Raw genomic sequence first — 17,817 nt, 5'->3', positions numbered from 1 at the left:
AAACTGCACACTGAGTTTCCTCACGGATGTAAAGCCTTCATACTGTAAGTGAGTTTCCACACGGATGTAAAGCCTTCATACTGTAAGTGAGTTTCCACACGGATGTAAAGCCTTCATACTGTAAGTGAGTTTCCACACGGATGTAAAGCCTTCATACTGTAAGTGAGTTTCCACACGGATGTAAAGCCTTCATACTGTAAGTGAGTTTCCACACGGATGTAAAGCCTTCATACTGTAAGTGAGTTTCCACACGGATGTAAAGCCTTCATACTGTTAGTGAGTTTCCACACGGATGTAAAGCCTTCATACTGTAGGTGAGTTTCCACACGGATGTAAAGCCTTCATACTGTTAGTGAGTTTCCACACGGTTGTAAAGCCTTCATACTGTAAGTGAGTTTCCACACGGATGTAAAGCCTTCATACTGTTAGTGAGTTTCCACACGGATGTAAAGCCTTCATACTGTAGGTGAGTTTCCACACGGATGTAAAGCCTTCATACTGTAGGTGAGTTTCCACACGGATGTAAAGCCTTCATACTGTTAGTGAGTTTCCACACGGATGTAAAGCCTTCATACTGTTAGTGAGTTTCCACACGGATGTAAAGCCTTCATACTGTTAGTGAGTTTCCACACGGATGTAAAGCCTTCATACTGTAAGTGAGTTTCCACACGGATGTAAAGCCTTCATACTGTAAGTGAGTTTCCACACGGATGTAAAGCCTTCATACTGTAAGTGAGTTTCCACACGGATGTAAAGCCTTCATACTGTTAGTGAGTTTCCACACGGATGTAAAGCCTTCATACTGTTAGTGAGTTTCCACACGGATGTAAGCCTTCATACTGTAAGTGATTTTCCACACGGATGTAAAGCCTTCATATATATAATAATAATAATAATATAATAATAATATATGCCATTTAGCTGAGTTTCCACGCGGATGTATCCAAAGCGACTTACAGTCATGTTTCCACACGGATGCATACATTCTACGTATGAGGTGGTCCCGGAATCGAACCCACTACCCTGGCATTACAATGCGCCATGCTCTACCAACTGAGCCACAGAAGGACCACATACTTCATACTGTAAGTGAGTTTCCACACGGATGTAAAGCCTTCATACTGTAGGTGAGTTTCCACACGGATGTAAAGCCTTCATACTGTAGGTGAGTTTCCACACGGATGTAAAGCCTTCATACTGTAGGTGAGTTTCCACACGGATGTAAAGCCTTCATACTGTAGGTGAGTTTCCACACGGATGTAAAGCCTTCATACTGTGAAACGTTTGATATCCTTGAACATATAGTTTTTACATTTTCTGTTTATTTTACAACTTGTGATGCTGCTGTTTGTACATGGTCTTATGCCTGTGTAACGGATGTGAAACGGCTAGCTTAGTTAGCGGTGGTGTGCGCTAAATAGCGTTTCAATCGGTGACGTCACTTGCTCTGAGACCTTGAAGTAGTAGTTCCCCTTGCTCTGCAAGAGCCGTGGCTTTTGTGGAGCGATGGGTAACGATGCTTCGAGGGTGAGTGTTGTTGATGTGTGCAGAAGGTCCCTGGTTCGCGCCCGGGTATGGGCGAGGGTACGGTTTAAAATTATACTGTTACACCTGTCTGTGCCAGTACTATTTACAGTTATTTTAATATCACCTATACAACTATACAAGACCAGCTTACATAAGGAAATGTATGTATACAGTCAGGTCCACAAATATAAAAAAGTGCTGTAATTCCTACACTCATTTGGATGTAAATTCCTTCAAATTACAGCTAAAAGTCTGCATTTTCAGCTCATATTAATTATTTAATTTAAACCCCAATATGCTGTGGGGAGACAGCTAAAATAATAATAACTTAGTTAATGTTCAAATATTTATGGACCTTGACTGCAGCTATGATTAGTTTGATTTCCTAAATATTTAAATGAAATGAATATTAACTTCTTCTCTTTTTTTATGTCTGTTTGGCTTAATTTCAGTTTGTAGATTATTTTCCAAGATTACTGCAAGAGAGGGTTTTTAAAAAAGATTGTTCAGCTACTGACTTTCACATGGAATACAAATAATTTGTGATGGGTTGCTGCAAACAAATATTCGATACCCAACACACAAGAAAAGCTGGTTTTAAACAACCTGCTTTGGTGTTGGAGTTGTCCTTACCCTCTCTGAGGCCAGTGTTCACGTGACCCCTTTTAAGTTGAAAAGATCGGACCTTACAGGGTGACCGTACCAGAGTTTGAGGTTCAATTCCATTGAAATCCCAGTCAGTTTGGGATTACACTAAAATTGCAATCCATTTCTCTTCAATAGTTCAACGAGGAACATTTGGAATTTACATTTGCTTTACTTTCTAAATCGGTAGGATTTTCTACGGAATGGACCCTAACTCTGGACTGTACCCATGGGACTTGTACACACGCTATGCTGTAATTTGTTCTGAGGAACTTTTGTACCAACATTCCCAAGATTTGTAAGTCGCTCTGGATAAGAGCGTCTGCTAAATGACTTAAATGTAAATATCTGGAAAATATTTAATAAGTCTTAGAAATGCACACAGTGGTTTCAAATGTTTTTTTCGTCGGGAATGTTTGTACACATCTCACACCTCATTGATGTTATTGCATCATATTTTCTATACACAATATATATATAACATTAGATTTAGCAGCAATAGGACTAGATAATGAAACATTAATGAAAACGCCAAACCAGACGGTACTGTAGTTTTTTTTTTTTTGGTCCACGCTACCTACTGTACTTAGTGGGCGGGGCGACTGTTGTAGTCTTTTAGACATGTCAACAACATGCCGGAGTCCAGAAGTGAGGCAGAGACAGACGAGAAAGGAGAAACACCGTCTAAAAATATAATTTCAGTAATTTCTCAGTTCGCTGACGATAATTTAACCATTGTCCGGGTAAGAACCAAATGGGATACAAATGGCAGATGCAAGCATTGAAGGGGATAATACGGTTCATTCAAATGAGACCGCAGATTAGATGTTAAAATGGAATAAAGACCCAACGTTAGCTAACACATCTTTGGCTAACATCTATCTGTTTTCTCTTCTAGAACATCAGTACTGGACTAGCAATTGCCGGGGTAATAGTAATATCAAGGAGTATTAAATTGGTAAGTAGTGAAGCCTATTCATATAAAGCGAGCTGCGATGCAGGTATGTTCCACCAGGAGGAGGTAGCGAGTCGAGTTTCCCACAAACCCATGTTAAAGACGGGCTAAATTCTCTGCCCAATGTCAAGGGAATTATCTCGAAGACGCCAATAGATTGTGGCGTTTTTTTTTTTCAGACTGGAGATGAGATGATCCATTCCCCCTTGTTCAATTTAAATGCCATATTGCTGGATAGGTCATACGGTCAGGGTCAATTTAGGATGGAGGGTGGCAGTTGATGAGCTGTTTGCTTGATGTGTTTATCCGAGTTGATGTTGTTTAGTTAGCCTTTTCTTCTTAACCAGATCAACCAGACCACCCCATGGCTTTAGAAAGGTCTTGCTTATCTGTTGTTGTGTTTAGCTAATATAATGATATGTCGTTTTGTTTAGTTAATAGAATACTAGTAATTGGTTCCAATTTTGTGTTGCCCGAAACAATTATGTCACGGTGACGTCATAGGACGGTGCAGTGTAACAGATTACAACGCGTTGTACTTCCAACGGTTATGAATGATTTTCTAACCAGGTCTTTTGTGCCTCACCACCCATCGTCAGATCACTAGGTTTGGATTAGCCTCCGAGATCCCAGCGAGGTTCATAGAGAAGAATGTGAGCCTCAGAGGGAGAGTCCAGACCATCACAGAGACGGGACTGGAGGTGGAGCACATCCCCATCTACATCCCTGTCCTCTCCCCCCTGTTGGCTAAAGGTATGGAAGACCCCTGTTGGCTAAAGGTATAGAAGACCCCCTGTTGGCTAAAGGTATGGTAGACCCCTGTTGGCTAAAGGTATGGTAGACCCCTGTTGGCTAAAGGTATGGTAGACCCCTGTTGGCTAAAGGTATGGTAGACCCCTGTTGGCTAAAGGTATGGTAGACCCCTGTTGGCTAAAGGTATAGATGACCCCTGTTGGCTAAAGGTATAGAAGAGCCCTTTTGGCTAAAGGTATGGTAGAACCCCTGTTGACTAAAGGTACAGAAGACCCCTGTTGGCTAAAGGTATAGTAGACCCCCAGTTGGCTAAAGGTATGGTAGACCCCCTGTTGGCTAAAGGTATGGTAGACCCCTGCTGGCTAAAGGTATAGTAGACCCCCTGTTGGCTAAAGGTATAGTAGACCCCCTGTTGGCTAAAGGTACAGAAGACCCCTGTTGGCTAAAGGTATGGTAGACCCCCTGCTGACTAAAGGTACAGAAGACCCCTGTTGGCTAAAGGTATGGTAGACCCCCTGCTGACTAAAGGTATGGTAGACCCCCTGCTGACTAAAGGTACAGAAGACCCCTGTTGGCTAAAGGTACAGAAGACCCCTGTTGGCTAAAGGTACAGAAGACCCCTGTTGGCTAAAGGTACAGAAGACCCCTGTTGGCTAAAGGTACAGAAGACCCCTGTTGGCTAAAGGTACAGAAGACCCTCCCTGTTGGCTAAAGGTACAGAAGACCCCTGTTGACTAAAGGTACAGAAGACCCCTGTTGGCTAAAGGTACAGAAGACCCCTGTTGGCTAAAGGTACAGAAGACCCCTGTTGGCTAAAGGTACAGAAGACCCCTGTTGGCTAAAGGTACAGAAGACCCCTGTTGGCTAAAGGTACAGAAGACCCCTGTTGGCTAAAGGTATGGTAGACCCCCTGTTGGCTAAAGGTACAGAAGACCCCTGTTGGCTAAAGGTATGGGAAGAATGGATGGGTTCACATGCCCTTCAACTTTACCAACGCACTCAGAGCCCACAGGGTAAAGGCCAATTACAGTATGATAATGAGGATTAGAATTCACCTCCCAGCTGTTGTAAAGTCTAGTCTCATCATTCACACAGCTGTCCCCAATTAGTCATTTAAATCTACACGATTCCCTATTAAAACGTCATAACTGTTGCCCAGAGACGGTCTGCTGCACTCTTACGTAACCGTCTCTAACATTTCAATGTATTTATTTAGATTTAACTAGGCAAGTCAGTTAAGATCAAATTCTTATTTACAATGACGGCCGATGCTGGGCCAATTGTGCGTCGCCCTATGGGAGCCTTTTTTCGAACCAGGGACTGTAGTGACGCCTCTTGCACTGAGATGCAGTGCCTTAGACCGCTGCGCCACTCAGGAGCCCGATTGTGTCAGCCGTAGACTGTCTGCTGGTCTCTTTAACATAACTGTGTCAGCTGGTCTCTTTAACATAACTGTGTCTTCTGGTCTCTCTAACATAACTGTGTCAGCTGTAGACTGTCTGCTGGTCTCTTTAACATAACTGTGTCAGCTGGTCTCTAACATAACTGTGTCAGCTGGTCTCTAACATAACTGTGTCTTCTGGTCTCTTTAACATAACTGTGTCTTCTGGTCTTTAACATAACTGTGTCAGCTGTAGACTGTCTGCTGGTCTTTAACATAACTGTGTCTTCTGGTCTCTCTAACATAACTGTGTCTTCTGGTCTCTCTAACATAACTGTGTCAGCTGGTCTCTAACATAACTGTGTCTTCTGGTCTCTTTAACATAACTGTGTCAGCTGGTCTTTAACATAACTGTGTCAGCTGTAGACTGTCTGCTGGTCTCTTTAACATAACTGTGTCTTCTGGTCTCTAACATAACTGTGTCAGCTGTAGACTGTCTGCTGGTCTCTTTAACATAACTGTGTCTTCTGGTCTCTCTAACATAACTGTGTCTGCTGGTCTCTCTAACATAACTGTGTCAGCTGGTCTCTCTAACATAACTGTGTCAGCTGGTCTCTCTAACATAACTGTGTCAGCTGTAGACTGTCTGCTGGTCTTTAACATAACTGTGTCAACTGTAGACTGTCTGCTATAGACTGTCTGCTAGTCTCTAACATAACTGTGTCAGCTGTAGACTGTCTGCTGGTCTCTAACATAACTGTGCCAGCTGTAGACTGTCTATTGGTCTTTAACATGACTGTGTCTGCTGGTCTCTTTAACATAACTGTGTCTTCTGGTCTCTCTAACATAACTGTGTCAGCTGTAGACTGTCTGCTGGTCTTTAACATAACTGTGTCTGCTGGTCTCTAACATAACTGTGTCAGCTGTAGACTGTCTGCTGGTCTCTTTAACATAACTGTGTCTTCTGGTCTCTCTAACATAACTGTGTCAGCTGTAGACTGTCTGCTGGTCTTTAACATAACTGTGTCAACTGTAGACTGTCTGCTAGTCTTAACATAACTGTGTCAGCTGTAGACTGTCTGCTGGTCTCTAACATAACTGTGCCAGCTGTAGACTGTCTATTGGTCTTTAACATGACTGTGTCTGCTGGTCTCTTTAACATAACTGTGTCTTCTGGTCTCTCTAACATAACTGTGTCAGCTGTAGACTGTCTGCTGGTCTCTTTAACATAACTGTGTCAGCTGGTCTTTAACATAACTGTGTCAGCTGGTCTCTAACATAACTGTGTCTGCTGTAGACTGTCTGCTGGTCTCTAACATAACTGTGTCTGCTGTAGACTGTCTGCTGGTCTCTTTAACATAACTGTGTCTGCTGGTCTCTTTAACATAACTGTGTCAGCTGGTCTCTTTAACATAACTGTGTCAGCTGTAGACTGTCTGCTGGTCTTTAACATAACTGTGTCTGCTGGTCTCTTTAACATAACTGTGTCAGCTGTAGACTGTCTGCTGGTCTCTTTAACATAACTGTGTCTGCTGGTCTCTAACATAACTGTGTCTGCTGGTCTCTTTAACATAACTGTGTCAGCTGGTCTTTAACATAACTGTGTCAGCTGTAGACTGTCTGCTGGTCTCTTTAACATAACTGTGTCAGCTGTAGACTGTCTGCTGGTCTCTAACATAACTGTGTCTGCTGTAGACTGTCTGCTGGTCTCCAACTGTGCTATTTGATTTAGTGGAAGAGAAGGTTTGCTTTGATGAAGTATAGTAGTCAACCTAATGTTTGGTCTCTCCTGTAGAGACAGTTTTATATATATTTTCCTAAAATCAAAGTAAACACTATTTTAATCCAATTAATTTGATTTGATGGATATTGGATCATGGCTTGATGTCTGATAAAGGTCATTGTGACTGAAACGTCAACATCTTTTTAATCTTTATCTGATTTAGACCAACATTTATTTTTTCTAAACGTGAGTGTCATGCCTTCTGCCCGCATTCAAGGGCACTGGACCATAAACGTTTACAAGACTTAGTTTAGCTCCCTTCATCGGACTGAGTTAGCATAGTAAGCCTGTTAGAGAAGAGGGCTAGCTGCAGTATTACGTTATGCTTCTGCCCTGCAGTCAAACTGAGTTAGAGGGTATTAGAAAGTGCTCTTACAGCTCCGTCTGAGACCAGGGAGACGCTCTCCTCTAGTTAAAGAGATGAGTAGACTCTCTCTATAGCTTTGTCTCTTTGACCTCCTGTAGTTTTAGGACACAGGCTTGACCTCTGCCCACAGGTGTACAGGCTTGACCTCTGCCCACAGGTGTACAGGCTTGACCTCTGCCCACAGGTGTACAGGCTTGACCTCTGCCCACAGGTGTACAGGCTTGACCTCTGCCCACAGGTGTACAGGCTTGACCTCTGCCCACAGGTGTACAGGCTTGACCTCTGCCCACAGGTGTACAGGCTTGACCTCTGCCCACAGGTGTACAGGCTTGACCTCTGCCCACAGGTATTTAATGTATTTCCTTGCCTGTGCCTTCAGTAATACAGTATCTCTACTGCTGTGGTTGTACATCTTTGCATAGTGCATGTCTGATACTATATCTTACAACAGTCTGTCTTTCAGTTTATCAAGCTCCTGACTGTGCCACCTTCAGGTCTGCAATAGACCACAGCCATAGCTAGGAACTCCTTAGCTCAGGTGTACTGTATGTGTGTCTCACCTGGCAGGTCTTCTCTCCTCAGGTGTACTGTATGTGTGTCTCACCTGGCAGGTCTTCTCTCCTCAGGTGTACTGTATGTGTGTCTTACCTGGCAGGTCTTCTCTCCTCAGGTGTACTGTATGTGTGTCTTACCTGGCAGGTCTTCTCTCCTCAGGTGTACTGTATGTGTGTCTCACCTGGCAGGTCTTCTCTCCTCAGGTGTACCGTATGTGTGTCTTACCTGGCAGGTCTTCTCTCCTCAGGTGTACTGTATGTGTGTCTTACCTGGCAGGTCTTCTCTCCTCAGGTGTACTGTATGTGTGTCTCACCTGACAGGTCTTCTCTCCTCAGGTGTACCGTATGTGTGTCTCACCTGACAGGTCTTCTCCCTCAGGTGTACCGTATGTGTGTCTTACCTGGCAGGTCTTCTCTCCTCAGGTGTACCGTATGTGTGTCTTACCTGGCAGGCCTTCTCTCCTCAGGTGGTGGTCGTGTGTCTCACCTGGCAGGTCTTCTCTCCTCAGGTGGTGGTCGTGTGTCTCACCTGGCAGGTCTTCTCTCCTCAGGTGTACATTATGTGTGTCTCACCTGGCAGGTCTTCTCTCCTCAGGTGGTGGTCGTGTGTCTCACCTGGCAGGTCTTCTCTCCTCAGGTGTACTGTATGTGTGTCTCACCTGGCAGGTCTTCTCTCCTCAGGTGTACTGTATGTGTGTCTCACCTGGCAGGTCTTCTCTCCTCAGGTGTACTGTATGTGTGTCTCACCTGGCAGGTCTTCTCTCCTCAGGTGTACCGTATGTGTGTCTTACCTGGCAGGTCTTCTCTCCTCAGGTGTACTGTATGTGTGTCTTACCTGGCAGGTCTTCTCTCCTCAGGTGTACTGTATGTGTGTCTCACCTGACAGGTCTTCTCTCCTCAGGTGTACCGTATGTGTGTCTCACCTGACAGGTCTTCTCTCCTCAGGTGTACTGTATGTGTGTCTCACCTGACAGGTCTTCTCTCCTCAGGTGTACTGTATGTGTGTCTTACCTGGCAGGTCTTCTCTCCTCAGGTGTACCGTATGTGTGTCTTACCTGGCAGGCCTTCTCTCCTCAGGTGGTGGTCGTGTGTCTCACCTGGCAGGTCTTCTCTCCTCAGGTGGTGGTCGTGTGTCTCACCTGGCAGGTCTTCTCTCCTCAGGTGTACATTATGTGTGTCTCACCTGGCAGGTCTTCTCTCCTCAGGTGGTGGTCGTGTGTCTCACCTGGCAGGTCTTCTCTCCTCAGGTGTACTGTATGTGTGTCTCACCTGGCAGGTCTTCTCTCCTCAGGTGGTGGTCGTGTGTCTCACCTGGCAGGTCTTCTCTCCTCAGGTGTACTGTATGTGTGTCTCACCTGGCAGGTCTTCTCTCCTCAGGTGTACTGTATGTGTGTCTCACCTGGCAGGTCTTCTCTCCTCAGGTGGTGGTCGTGTGTATCCACTGGCTGTGCGCCTGGCGGGGGTGGAGCTGACCCCAGAGGGGAGGGTGTGGCTGGAGCAGCACCTGAGCCCGGCCCAGACGGTGTGGCTCAAACTGGTCAGCAGAGAGGAGGAGACACTGCAATGTCTGGTGTCTGTTAGCCGGGTCAGTTACTGTCTGTCTGTTGGCCGGGGCAGTTACTGTCTGTCTGTTGGCCGGGGCAGTTACTGTCTGTCTGTTGGCCGGGGCAGTTACTGTCTGTCTGTTGGCCGGGTCAGTTACTGTCTGGTGTCTGTTAGCCGGGTCAGTTACTGTCTGTCTGTTGGCCGGGTCAGTTACTGTCTGTCTGTTGGCCGGGTCAGTTACTGTTTGTGTCTGTTGGCCGGGTCAATAACTGTCTGTGTTTGTCGGCCGGGTCAGTTACTGTCTGGTGTCTGTCGGACGGGTCAGTTACTGTCTGTGTCTGTCGGCCGGGTCAATAACTGTCTGTGTTTGTCGACCGGGTCAGTTACTGTCTGTGTCTGTCGACCGGGTCAGTTACTGTCTGTGTCTGTCGGCCGGGTCAGTTACTGTCTGTGTCTGTCGGCCGGGTCAATAACTGTCTGTGTCTGTCGGCCGGGTCAGTTACTGTCTGGTGTCTGTCGGACGGGTCAATAACTGTCTGTGTCTGTCGGCCGGGTCAGTTACTGTCTGTGTCTGTCGGCCGGGTCAGTTACTGTCTGTGTTTGTCGGCCGGGTCAGTTACTGTCTGGTGTCTGTCGGCCGGGTCAGTTACTGTCTGGTGTCTGTCGGACGGGTCAATAACTGTCTGTGTCTGTCGGCCGGGTCAGTTACTGTCTGGTGTCTGTCGGCCGGGTCAGTTACTGTCTGGTGTCTGTCAGCAGGGTTTGCAATTCTCTGGTTTTCTCAAAGTTCCGGTTGGAGATTTCCCAGGATAACCAGCAAATCTGTCATTCTCCAACCAGGATTTCTGGAAAACATAGTCAGTTGCTGTCTGGTCTCTGGTAGCAGGGTCAGTTGCTGTCTGGTCTCTGGTAGCAGGGTCAGTTGCTGTCTGGTCTGGTAGCAGGGTCAGTTGCTGTCTGGTCTGGTAGCAGGGTCAGTTGCTGTCTGGTCTCTGGTAACAGGTTTAGCTGCTGTCTGGTCTCTGGTAGCAGGGTCAGTTGCTGTCTGGTCTCTGGTAGCAGGGTCAGTTGCTGTCTGGTCTCTGGTAGCAGGGTCAGTTGCTGTCTGGTCTGGTAGCAGGGTCAGTTGCTGTCTGGTCTGGTAGCAGGGTCAGTTGCTGTCTGGTCTCTGGTAACAGGTTTAGCTGCTGTCTGGTCTCTGGTAGCAGGGTCAGTTGCTGTCTGGTCTCTGGTAGCAGGGTCAGTTGCTGTCTGGTTTCTCGTAGCAGGGTCCGTTCCTGTCTGGTCTCTGGTAGCAGGGTCAGTTGCTGTCTGGTCTCTGGTAGCAGGGTCAGTTGCTGTCTGGTTTCTCGTAGCAGGGTCCGTTCCTGTCTGGTCTCTGGTAGCAGGGTCAGTTGCTGTCTGGTCTGGTAGCAGGGTCAGTTGCTGTCTGGTCTCTGGTAACAGGGTCAGTTGCTGTCTGGTCTCTGGTAACAGGGTCAGTTGCTGTCTGGTCTCTGGTAACAGGGTCAGTTGCTGTCTGGTCTCTGGTAACAGGGTCAGTTGCTGTCTGGTCTCTGGTAGCAGGGTCAGTTGCTGTCTGGTTTCTCGTAGCAGGGTCAGTGAGGCTGTGTTTTAACAGGAACCCCAATTTTGATATTTTTTTTTATCACTAATTGGGTCTTTTGACCAATCAGTTCAGCTCTGAAAAAAGATCTGATGTGAAACAATCTGATGTGATTTGTCAAAAGACCAATTAGTGTAAAACAAGATCAGAATTGGGCTGCCGGTGTAAACGCAGCCTTACTGTCTGAGTGGACTAACATACCTGAGTTAGTTACTGACTCTCTGGTATCTTCAGGACACTGTTACTCTCTTTATGGCTATGAATTAACTGAATGTTGAAGACAATGAAACCTACAGATGTGTTATTAAGCTCCCTCTGTTCTCTCTCCCCCAGGGGTCATTGAGGAGTCTGTGTCTGAATGAGGAGGTGTTGAGGTTGGGTCTGGCACGCACTGTCCCAGTCTCTGGACTCCACCCTCAGTCCCACCTTTACCTGCGGCTCCACCAACGGCTGCTCAAGGCAGAGGTCAAGGCCGAGCGGAAGGGGCGAGGCATGTGGAAAGAGGATAGCCTATGGGAGAGGACCTCACAGGCTGTTTGGGACAACTCACTGGTCAGACTCATCAGGAGGATCTTCAAGTGGATGTGATTGGTTGGTTGGTTGACTGACTGACTGATTACTTGACTGACTGACTGACTGATTACTTGACTGACTGATTACTTGACTGACTGACTGACTGATTGACTGACTGACTGACTGACTGATTACTTGACTGACTGACTGACTGACTGACTGATTACTTGACTGACTGACTGACTGATTACTTGACTGACTGATTACTTGACTGACTGATTACTTGACTGACTGACTGACTGACTGATTTCAATTGGGCTCTGAAAGTAAGTTCATGAATGTTGCGAGGCTCAGGCCCGTCTCAGAATACAGCTGTGTCATTACGTGTCTGTGTTTGTGAAGTGGATCATCTATTTGTCAGCTGATTGCTCTCAAAATCGAAAATGGACAATATTCACACAATTATCTGTACAAACAATGTTTTCTCCTGTTCTTTGCTATCGGGGAAAAGTAATCACAAAATCGTAGACATGTGGGACAACATTTTTTTGGACCCACTTGCTGATTAAAGTTGCTATGTATCGATGGAGATGAAACGCACTGACACGGCAATGACAAGACAGAATGGAAACCAGTCTACTTACAGTTGGTGTTCCCCTCCGTGGGTCAGAATATGTTGATGTTTCATTAGATTATTTAAAGAAGCTTGGCTGTCAGAAATCCACATATCTACATCAAACGCATTTTGATTTGTGAAATAAATGTGCATTGGTTAATTCATTTCTGCATTGTGTTTTATATTCTACATGAATAAGTAATGCTGCATGTAAAAGCCATTGTGAAATTTGATGGGAGATTGTGATGGGGGCGATTTACAAATTGTCTTTGTGGAGGTACCTCAGAAAGCACTGATTGGATAGAGGGTAATTTCATGCTAATATATTTAAATTATGCCCATCTGTATATAGAAATTAGTTGTTATTTTCTAAGTTATTCAATCAATATAATAACATTGACGTATCATTTCGAAGAATATATATTTTTAAATATTTCACATTCAAATTGAATACCTGAAGTCCCACCAAAATATCTCTTCTATTGATTTTCAGTCTCTAAACAATTGTTTATGTGTTATAGTACAGTCAGTATGTGATTTGTTGTTGTTATTATTATTAAAAACAGAGTAGATTGTGCTCCATTCTGCAGATGATTGATGTAAATATTGAAGACTGGTTCTCATGTTCAGCTAAAGAGGTAGACAACTTCTGACGTGGACCAGAGTAACGTGGACCAGAGTAACGTGGACCAGAGTAACGTGGACCAGAGTAACGTGGACCAGAGTAACGTGGACCAGAGTAACGTGGACCAGAGTAACGTGGACCAGAGTAACGTGGACCAGAGTAACGTGGACCAGAGTAACGTGGACCAGAGTAACGTGGACCAGAAATGATGTGGACCAGAGCGACGTGGACCAGAAATAATGCGGCGTGGACCAGAGCGACGTGGACCAAATAATGCGACGTGGACCAGAGCGATGGACCAGAGTGACGTGGACCAGAGCGACGTGGACCAGAGCGAACTAGAACTGTCAGCCAGGTCTTCCTGTACTAGAATGAGCTGTAGCTAGAAACCAGAATATTCAGAAGGCTTTAGCTGGGCCATGGTAGACAGAGATGGAGGACTAGAGATAACGGATAAGGAAATAATGTCTGTTGTTTTCCTGTCTAAATAATGTTTTCACCTGTCTAAATAATGTTTTCTCCTGTCTAAATAATGTTTTCTCCTGTCTAAATAATGTTTTCACCTGTCTAAATAATGTTTTCTCCTGTCTAAATAATGTTTTCACCTGTCTAAATGTTTTCTCCTGTCTAAATAATGTTTTCACCTGTCTAAATAATGTTTTCTCCTGTCTAAATAATGTTTTCTCCTGTCTAAATAATGTTTTCTCCTGTCTAAATAATGTTTTCACCTGTCTAAATAATGTTTTCTCCTGTCTAAATAATGTTTTCACCTGTCTAAATAATGTTTTTCTAAATGTTTTCACCTTCAAATAATGTCTAAATAATGTTTTCTCCTGTCTAAATAATGTTTTCTCCTGTCTAAATAATGTTTTCTCCTGTCTAAATAATGTTTTCACCTGTCTAATCTTTTCACCTGTCTAAATAATGTTTTCACCTGTCTAAATGTTTTCACCTGTCTAAATAATGTTTTCACCTGTCTAAATAATGTTTTCTCCTGTCTAAATAATGTTTTCTCCTGTCTAAATAATGTTTTCACCTGTCTAAATAATGTTTTCACCTGTCTAAATAATGTTTTCACCTGTCTAAATAATGTTTTCTCCTGTCTAAATAATGTTTTCACCTGTCTAAATAATGTTTTCACCTGTCTAAATAATGTTTTCACCTGTCTAAATAATGTTTTCACCTGTCTAAATAATGTTTTCTCCTGTCTAAATAATGTTTTCTCCTGTCTAAATAATGTTTTCACCTGTCTAAATAATGTTTTCTCCTGTCTAAATAATGTTTTCACCTGTCTAAATAATGTTTTCACCTGTCTAATGTTTTCACCTGTCTAAATAATGTTTTCACCTGTCTAAATAATGTTTTCACCTGTCTAAATAATGTTTTCACCTGTCTAAATAATGTTTTCACCTGTCTAAATAATGTTTTCTCCTGTCTAAATAATGTTTTCTCCTGTCTAAATAATGTTTTCACCTGTCTAAATAATGTTTTCACCTGTCTAAATAATGTTTTCACCTGTCTAAATAATGTTTTCTCCTGTCTAAATAATGTTTTCACCTGTCTAAATAATGTTTTCTCCTGTCTAAATAAATGTTTTCTCCTGTCTAAATAATGTTTTCTCCTGTCTAAATAATGTTTTCACCTGTCTAAATAATGTTTTCTCCTGTCTAAATAATGTTTTCTCCTGTCTAATGTTTTCACCTGTCTAAATAATGTTGTTTTCTCCTGTCTAAATAATGTTTTCACCTGTCTAATGTTTTCTCCTGTCTAAATAATGTTTTCTCCTGTCTAAATAATGTTTTCACCTGTCTAAATAATGTTTTTTCACCTGTCTAAATAATGTTTTCACCTGTCTAAATAATGTTTTCTCCTGTCTAAATAATGTTTTCTCCTGTCTAAATAATGTTTTCTCCTGTCTAATGTTTTCACCTGTCTAAATAATGTTGTTTTCACCTGTCTAAATAATGTTTTCTCCTGTCTAAATAATGTTGTTTTCTCCTGTCTAAATAATGTTGTTTTCTCCTGTCTAAATAATGTTGTTTTCTCCTGTCTAAATAATGTTTTCTCCTGTCTAAATAATGTTTTTTCACCTGTCTAAATAATGTTTTCTCCTGTCTAAATAATGTTTTCACCTGTCTAAATAATGTTTTCTCCTGTCTAAATAATGTTTTCACCTGTCTAAATAATGTTTTCACCTGTCTAAATAATGTTTTCACCTGTCTAAATAATGTTTTCACCTGTCTAAATAATGTTTTCTCCTGTCTAAATAATGTTTTCTCCTGTCTAAATAATGTTTTCACCTGTCTAAATAATGTTTTCTCCTGTCTAATGTTTTCACCTGTCTAAATAATGTTCTTTTCACCTGTCTAAATAATGTTGTTTTCTCCTGTCTAAATAATGTTTTCTCCTGTCTAAATAATGTTGTTTTCACCTGTCTAAATAATGTTTTCTCCTGTCTAAATAATGTTGTTTTCACCTGTCTAAATAATGTTTTCACCTGTCTAAATAATGTTTTCTCCTGTCTAAATAATGTTTTCTCCTGTCTAAATAATGTTTTCACCTGTCTAAATAATGTTTTCTCCTGTCTAAATAATGTTGTTTTTTCACCTGTCTAAATAATGTTTTCTCCTGTCTAAATAATGTTGTTTTCTCCTGTCTAAATGTTTTCTCCTGTCTAAATAATGTTGTTTTCTCCTGTCTAAATGTTTTCTCCTGTCTAAATAATGTTGTTTTCTCCTGTCTAAATAATGTTTTCACCTGTCTAATGTTTTCACCTGTCTAAATAATGTTTTCACCTGTCTAAATAATGTTTTCACCTGTCTAAATAATGTTTTCACCTGTCTAAATAATGTTTTCTCCTGTCTAAATAATGTTTTCTCCTGTCTAAATAATGTTTTCTCCTGTCTAAATAATGTTTTCACCTGTCTAAATAATGTTTTCACCTGTCTAAATAATGTTTTCTCCTGTCTAAATAATGTTTTCACCTGTCTAAATAATGTTTTCTCCTGTCTAAATAATGTTTTCACCTGTCTAAATAATGTTTTCTCCTGTCTAATGTTTTCACCTGTCTAAATAATGTTCTTTTCACCTGTCTAAATAATGTTTTCTCCTGTCTAAATAATGTTGTTTTCTCCTGTCTAAATAATGTTGTTTTCACCTGTCTAAATAATGTTTTCTCCTGTCTAAATAATGTTGTTTTCTCCTGTCTAAATAATGTTGTTTTCACCTGTCTAAATAATGTTTTCTCCTGTCTAAATAATGTTGTTTTCACCTGTCTAAATAATGTTTTCACCTGTCTAAATAATGTTTTTTCACCTGTCTAAATAATGTTTTCACCTGTCTAAATAATGTTGTTTTCACCTGTCTAAATAATGATGTTTTCTCCTGTCTAAATAATGTTTTCACCTGTCTAAATAATGTTTTCACCTGTCTAAATAATGTTTTCACCTGTCTAATGTTTTCTCCTGTCTAAATAATGTTTTCTCCTGTCTAAATAATGTTTTCTCCTGTCTAAATAATGTTTTCTCCTGTCTAAATAATGTTTTCTCCTGTCTAATGTTTTCACCTGTCTAAATAATGTTTTCACCTGTCTAAATAATGTTGTTTTCACCTGTCTAAATGTTTTCACCTGTCTAAATAATGTTGTTTTCTCCTGTCTAAATAATGTTGTTTTCTCCTGTCTAAATAATGTTGTTTTTTCACCTGTTTTCACCTGTCTAAATAATGTTTTCTCCTTTTGTTTTCACCTGTCTAAATAATGTTTTCACCTGTCTAAATAATGTTGTTTTCACCTGTCTAAATAATGTTTTCACCTGTCTAAATAATGTTGTTTTCACCTGTCTAAATGATGTTTTCTCCTGTCTAAATAATGTGTTGTTTTCACCTGTCTAAATAATGTTTTCACCTGTCTAAATAATGTTTTTTCACCTGTCTAAATAATGTTTTCTCCTGTCTAAATAATGTTTTCACCTGTTTTCACCTGTTTTCTAAATAATGTTTTCACCTGTCTAAATAATGTTGTTTTCACCTGTCTAAATAATGTTTTCTCCTGTCTAAATAATGTTTTTTCACCTGTCTAAATAATGTTTTCACCTGTCTAAATAATGTTTTTTCACCTGTCTAAATAATGTTTTCACCTGTCTAAATAATGTTTTCTCACCTGTCTAAATAATGTTTTCTCCTGTCTAAATAATGTTTTTTCACCTGTCTAAATAATGTTTTCTCCTGTCTAAATAATGTTTTCACCTGTCTAAATAATGTTTTCACCTGTCTAAATAATGTTTTCTCCTGTCTAAATAATGTTTTCTCCTGTCTAAATAATGTTGTTTTCTCCTGTCTAAATAATGTTGTTTTCTCCTGTCTAAATAATGTTGTTTTCTCCTGTCTAAATAATGTTTTCTCCTGTCTAAATAATGTTTTCACCTGTCTAAATAATGTTTTCACCTGTCTAAATAATGTTTTCACCTGTCTAAATAATGTTTTCACCTGTCTAAATAATGTTTTCACCTGTCTAAATAATGTTTTCTCCTGTCTAAATAATGTTGTTTTCTCCTGTCTAAATGTTTTCTCCTGTCTAAATAATGTTGTTTTCTCCTGTCTAAATAATGTTTTCTCCTGTCTAAATAATGTTTTCACCTGTCTAAATAATGTTTTTTCTCCTGTCTAAATGTTTTCACCTGTCTAAATAATGTTTTCTCCTGTCTAAATAATGTTTTCTCCTGTCTAAATAATGTTTTCTCCTGTCTAAATAATGTTTTCTCCTGTCTAAATAATGTTTTCTCCTGTCTAAATAATGTTTTCTCCTGTATAAATAATGTTTTCTCCTGTATAAATAATGTTTTCTCCTAAATAATGTTTTCACCTGTCTAAATAATGTTGTTTTCACCTGTCTAAATAATGTTGTCACCTGTATAATAAATGTTTTCTGCTGTTTTCACTTGTCTAAAT

The 17,817-nt window shown here is 41.4% G+C and overlaps 1 protein-coding gene and 1 long non-coding RNA gene across 53 annotated transcripts; both read left to right on the top strand.

The window, feature by feature from the left end:
* The first annotated feature begins 415 nt into the window (after window positions 1-415).
* Window positions 416-11,818, top strand: c18h3orf33 (c18h3orf33 homolog (H. sapiens)). Of its 50 annotated transcripts, none has more exons than XM_052500177.1 (8): window positions 7,732-7,993; window positions 8,038-8,081; window positions 8,691-8,734; window positions 8,779-8,866; window positions 8,999-9,126; window positions 9,171-9,212; window positions 9,257-9,550; window positions 11,450-11,818. In XM_052500177.1, the coding sequence occupies exons 1-8, from the start codon at window positions 7,959-7,961 to the stop codon at window positions 11,702-11,704; spliced, it is 930 nt and encodes a 309-aa protein (XP_052356137.1). In that variant the 5' UTR covers window positions 7,732-7,958; the 3' UTR covers window positions 11,705-11,818. The 50 variants fall into 50 exon arrangements, with proteins under 50 accessions (XP_052354315.1, XP_052354346.1, XP_052354382.1 ...); XM_052498800.1 differs by lacking the exon at window positions 8,779-8,866 and adding exons at window positions 8,389-8,516; window positions 8,911-8,954 and having other exon boundaries at window positions 7,732-8,301; window positions 8,647-8,734; XM_052498891.1 differs by adding an exon at window positions 8,389-8,516 and having other exon boundaries at window positions 7,732-8,301; window positions 8,647-8,734; window positions 8,823-8,866.
* On the top strand, window positions 3,885-7,534 carry LOC127917175 (uncharacterized). Of its 3 annotated transcripts, none has more exons than XR_008097014.1 (3): window positions 3,885-4,011; window positions 4,064-4,565; window positions 4,621-7,534. It is a non-coding gene; the product is annotated as an uncharacterized LOC127917175 (long non-coding RNA). The 3 variants fall into 3 exon arrangements; XR_008097076.1 differs by having other exon boundaries at window positions 3,893-4,037; window positions 4,196-4,565; XR_008097043.1 differs by having other exon boundaries at window positions 3,893-4,063; window positions 4,196-4,565.
* Window positions 11,819-17,817: the final 5,999 nt, after the last annotated feature.

Source organism: Oncorhynchus keta, chromosome 1, assembly GCF_023373465.1.
Source record: "Oncorhynchus keta strain PuntledgeMale-10-30-2019 chromosome 1, Oket_V2, whole genome shotgun sequence".
NCBI classification, from domain to species: domain Eukaryota; kingdom Metazoa; phylum Chordata; class Actinopteri; order Salmoniformes; family Salmonidae; genus Oncorhynchus; species Oncorhynchus keta.
This window is presented reverse-complemented; position numbering and strand designations above follow the sequence as displayed.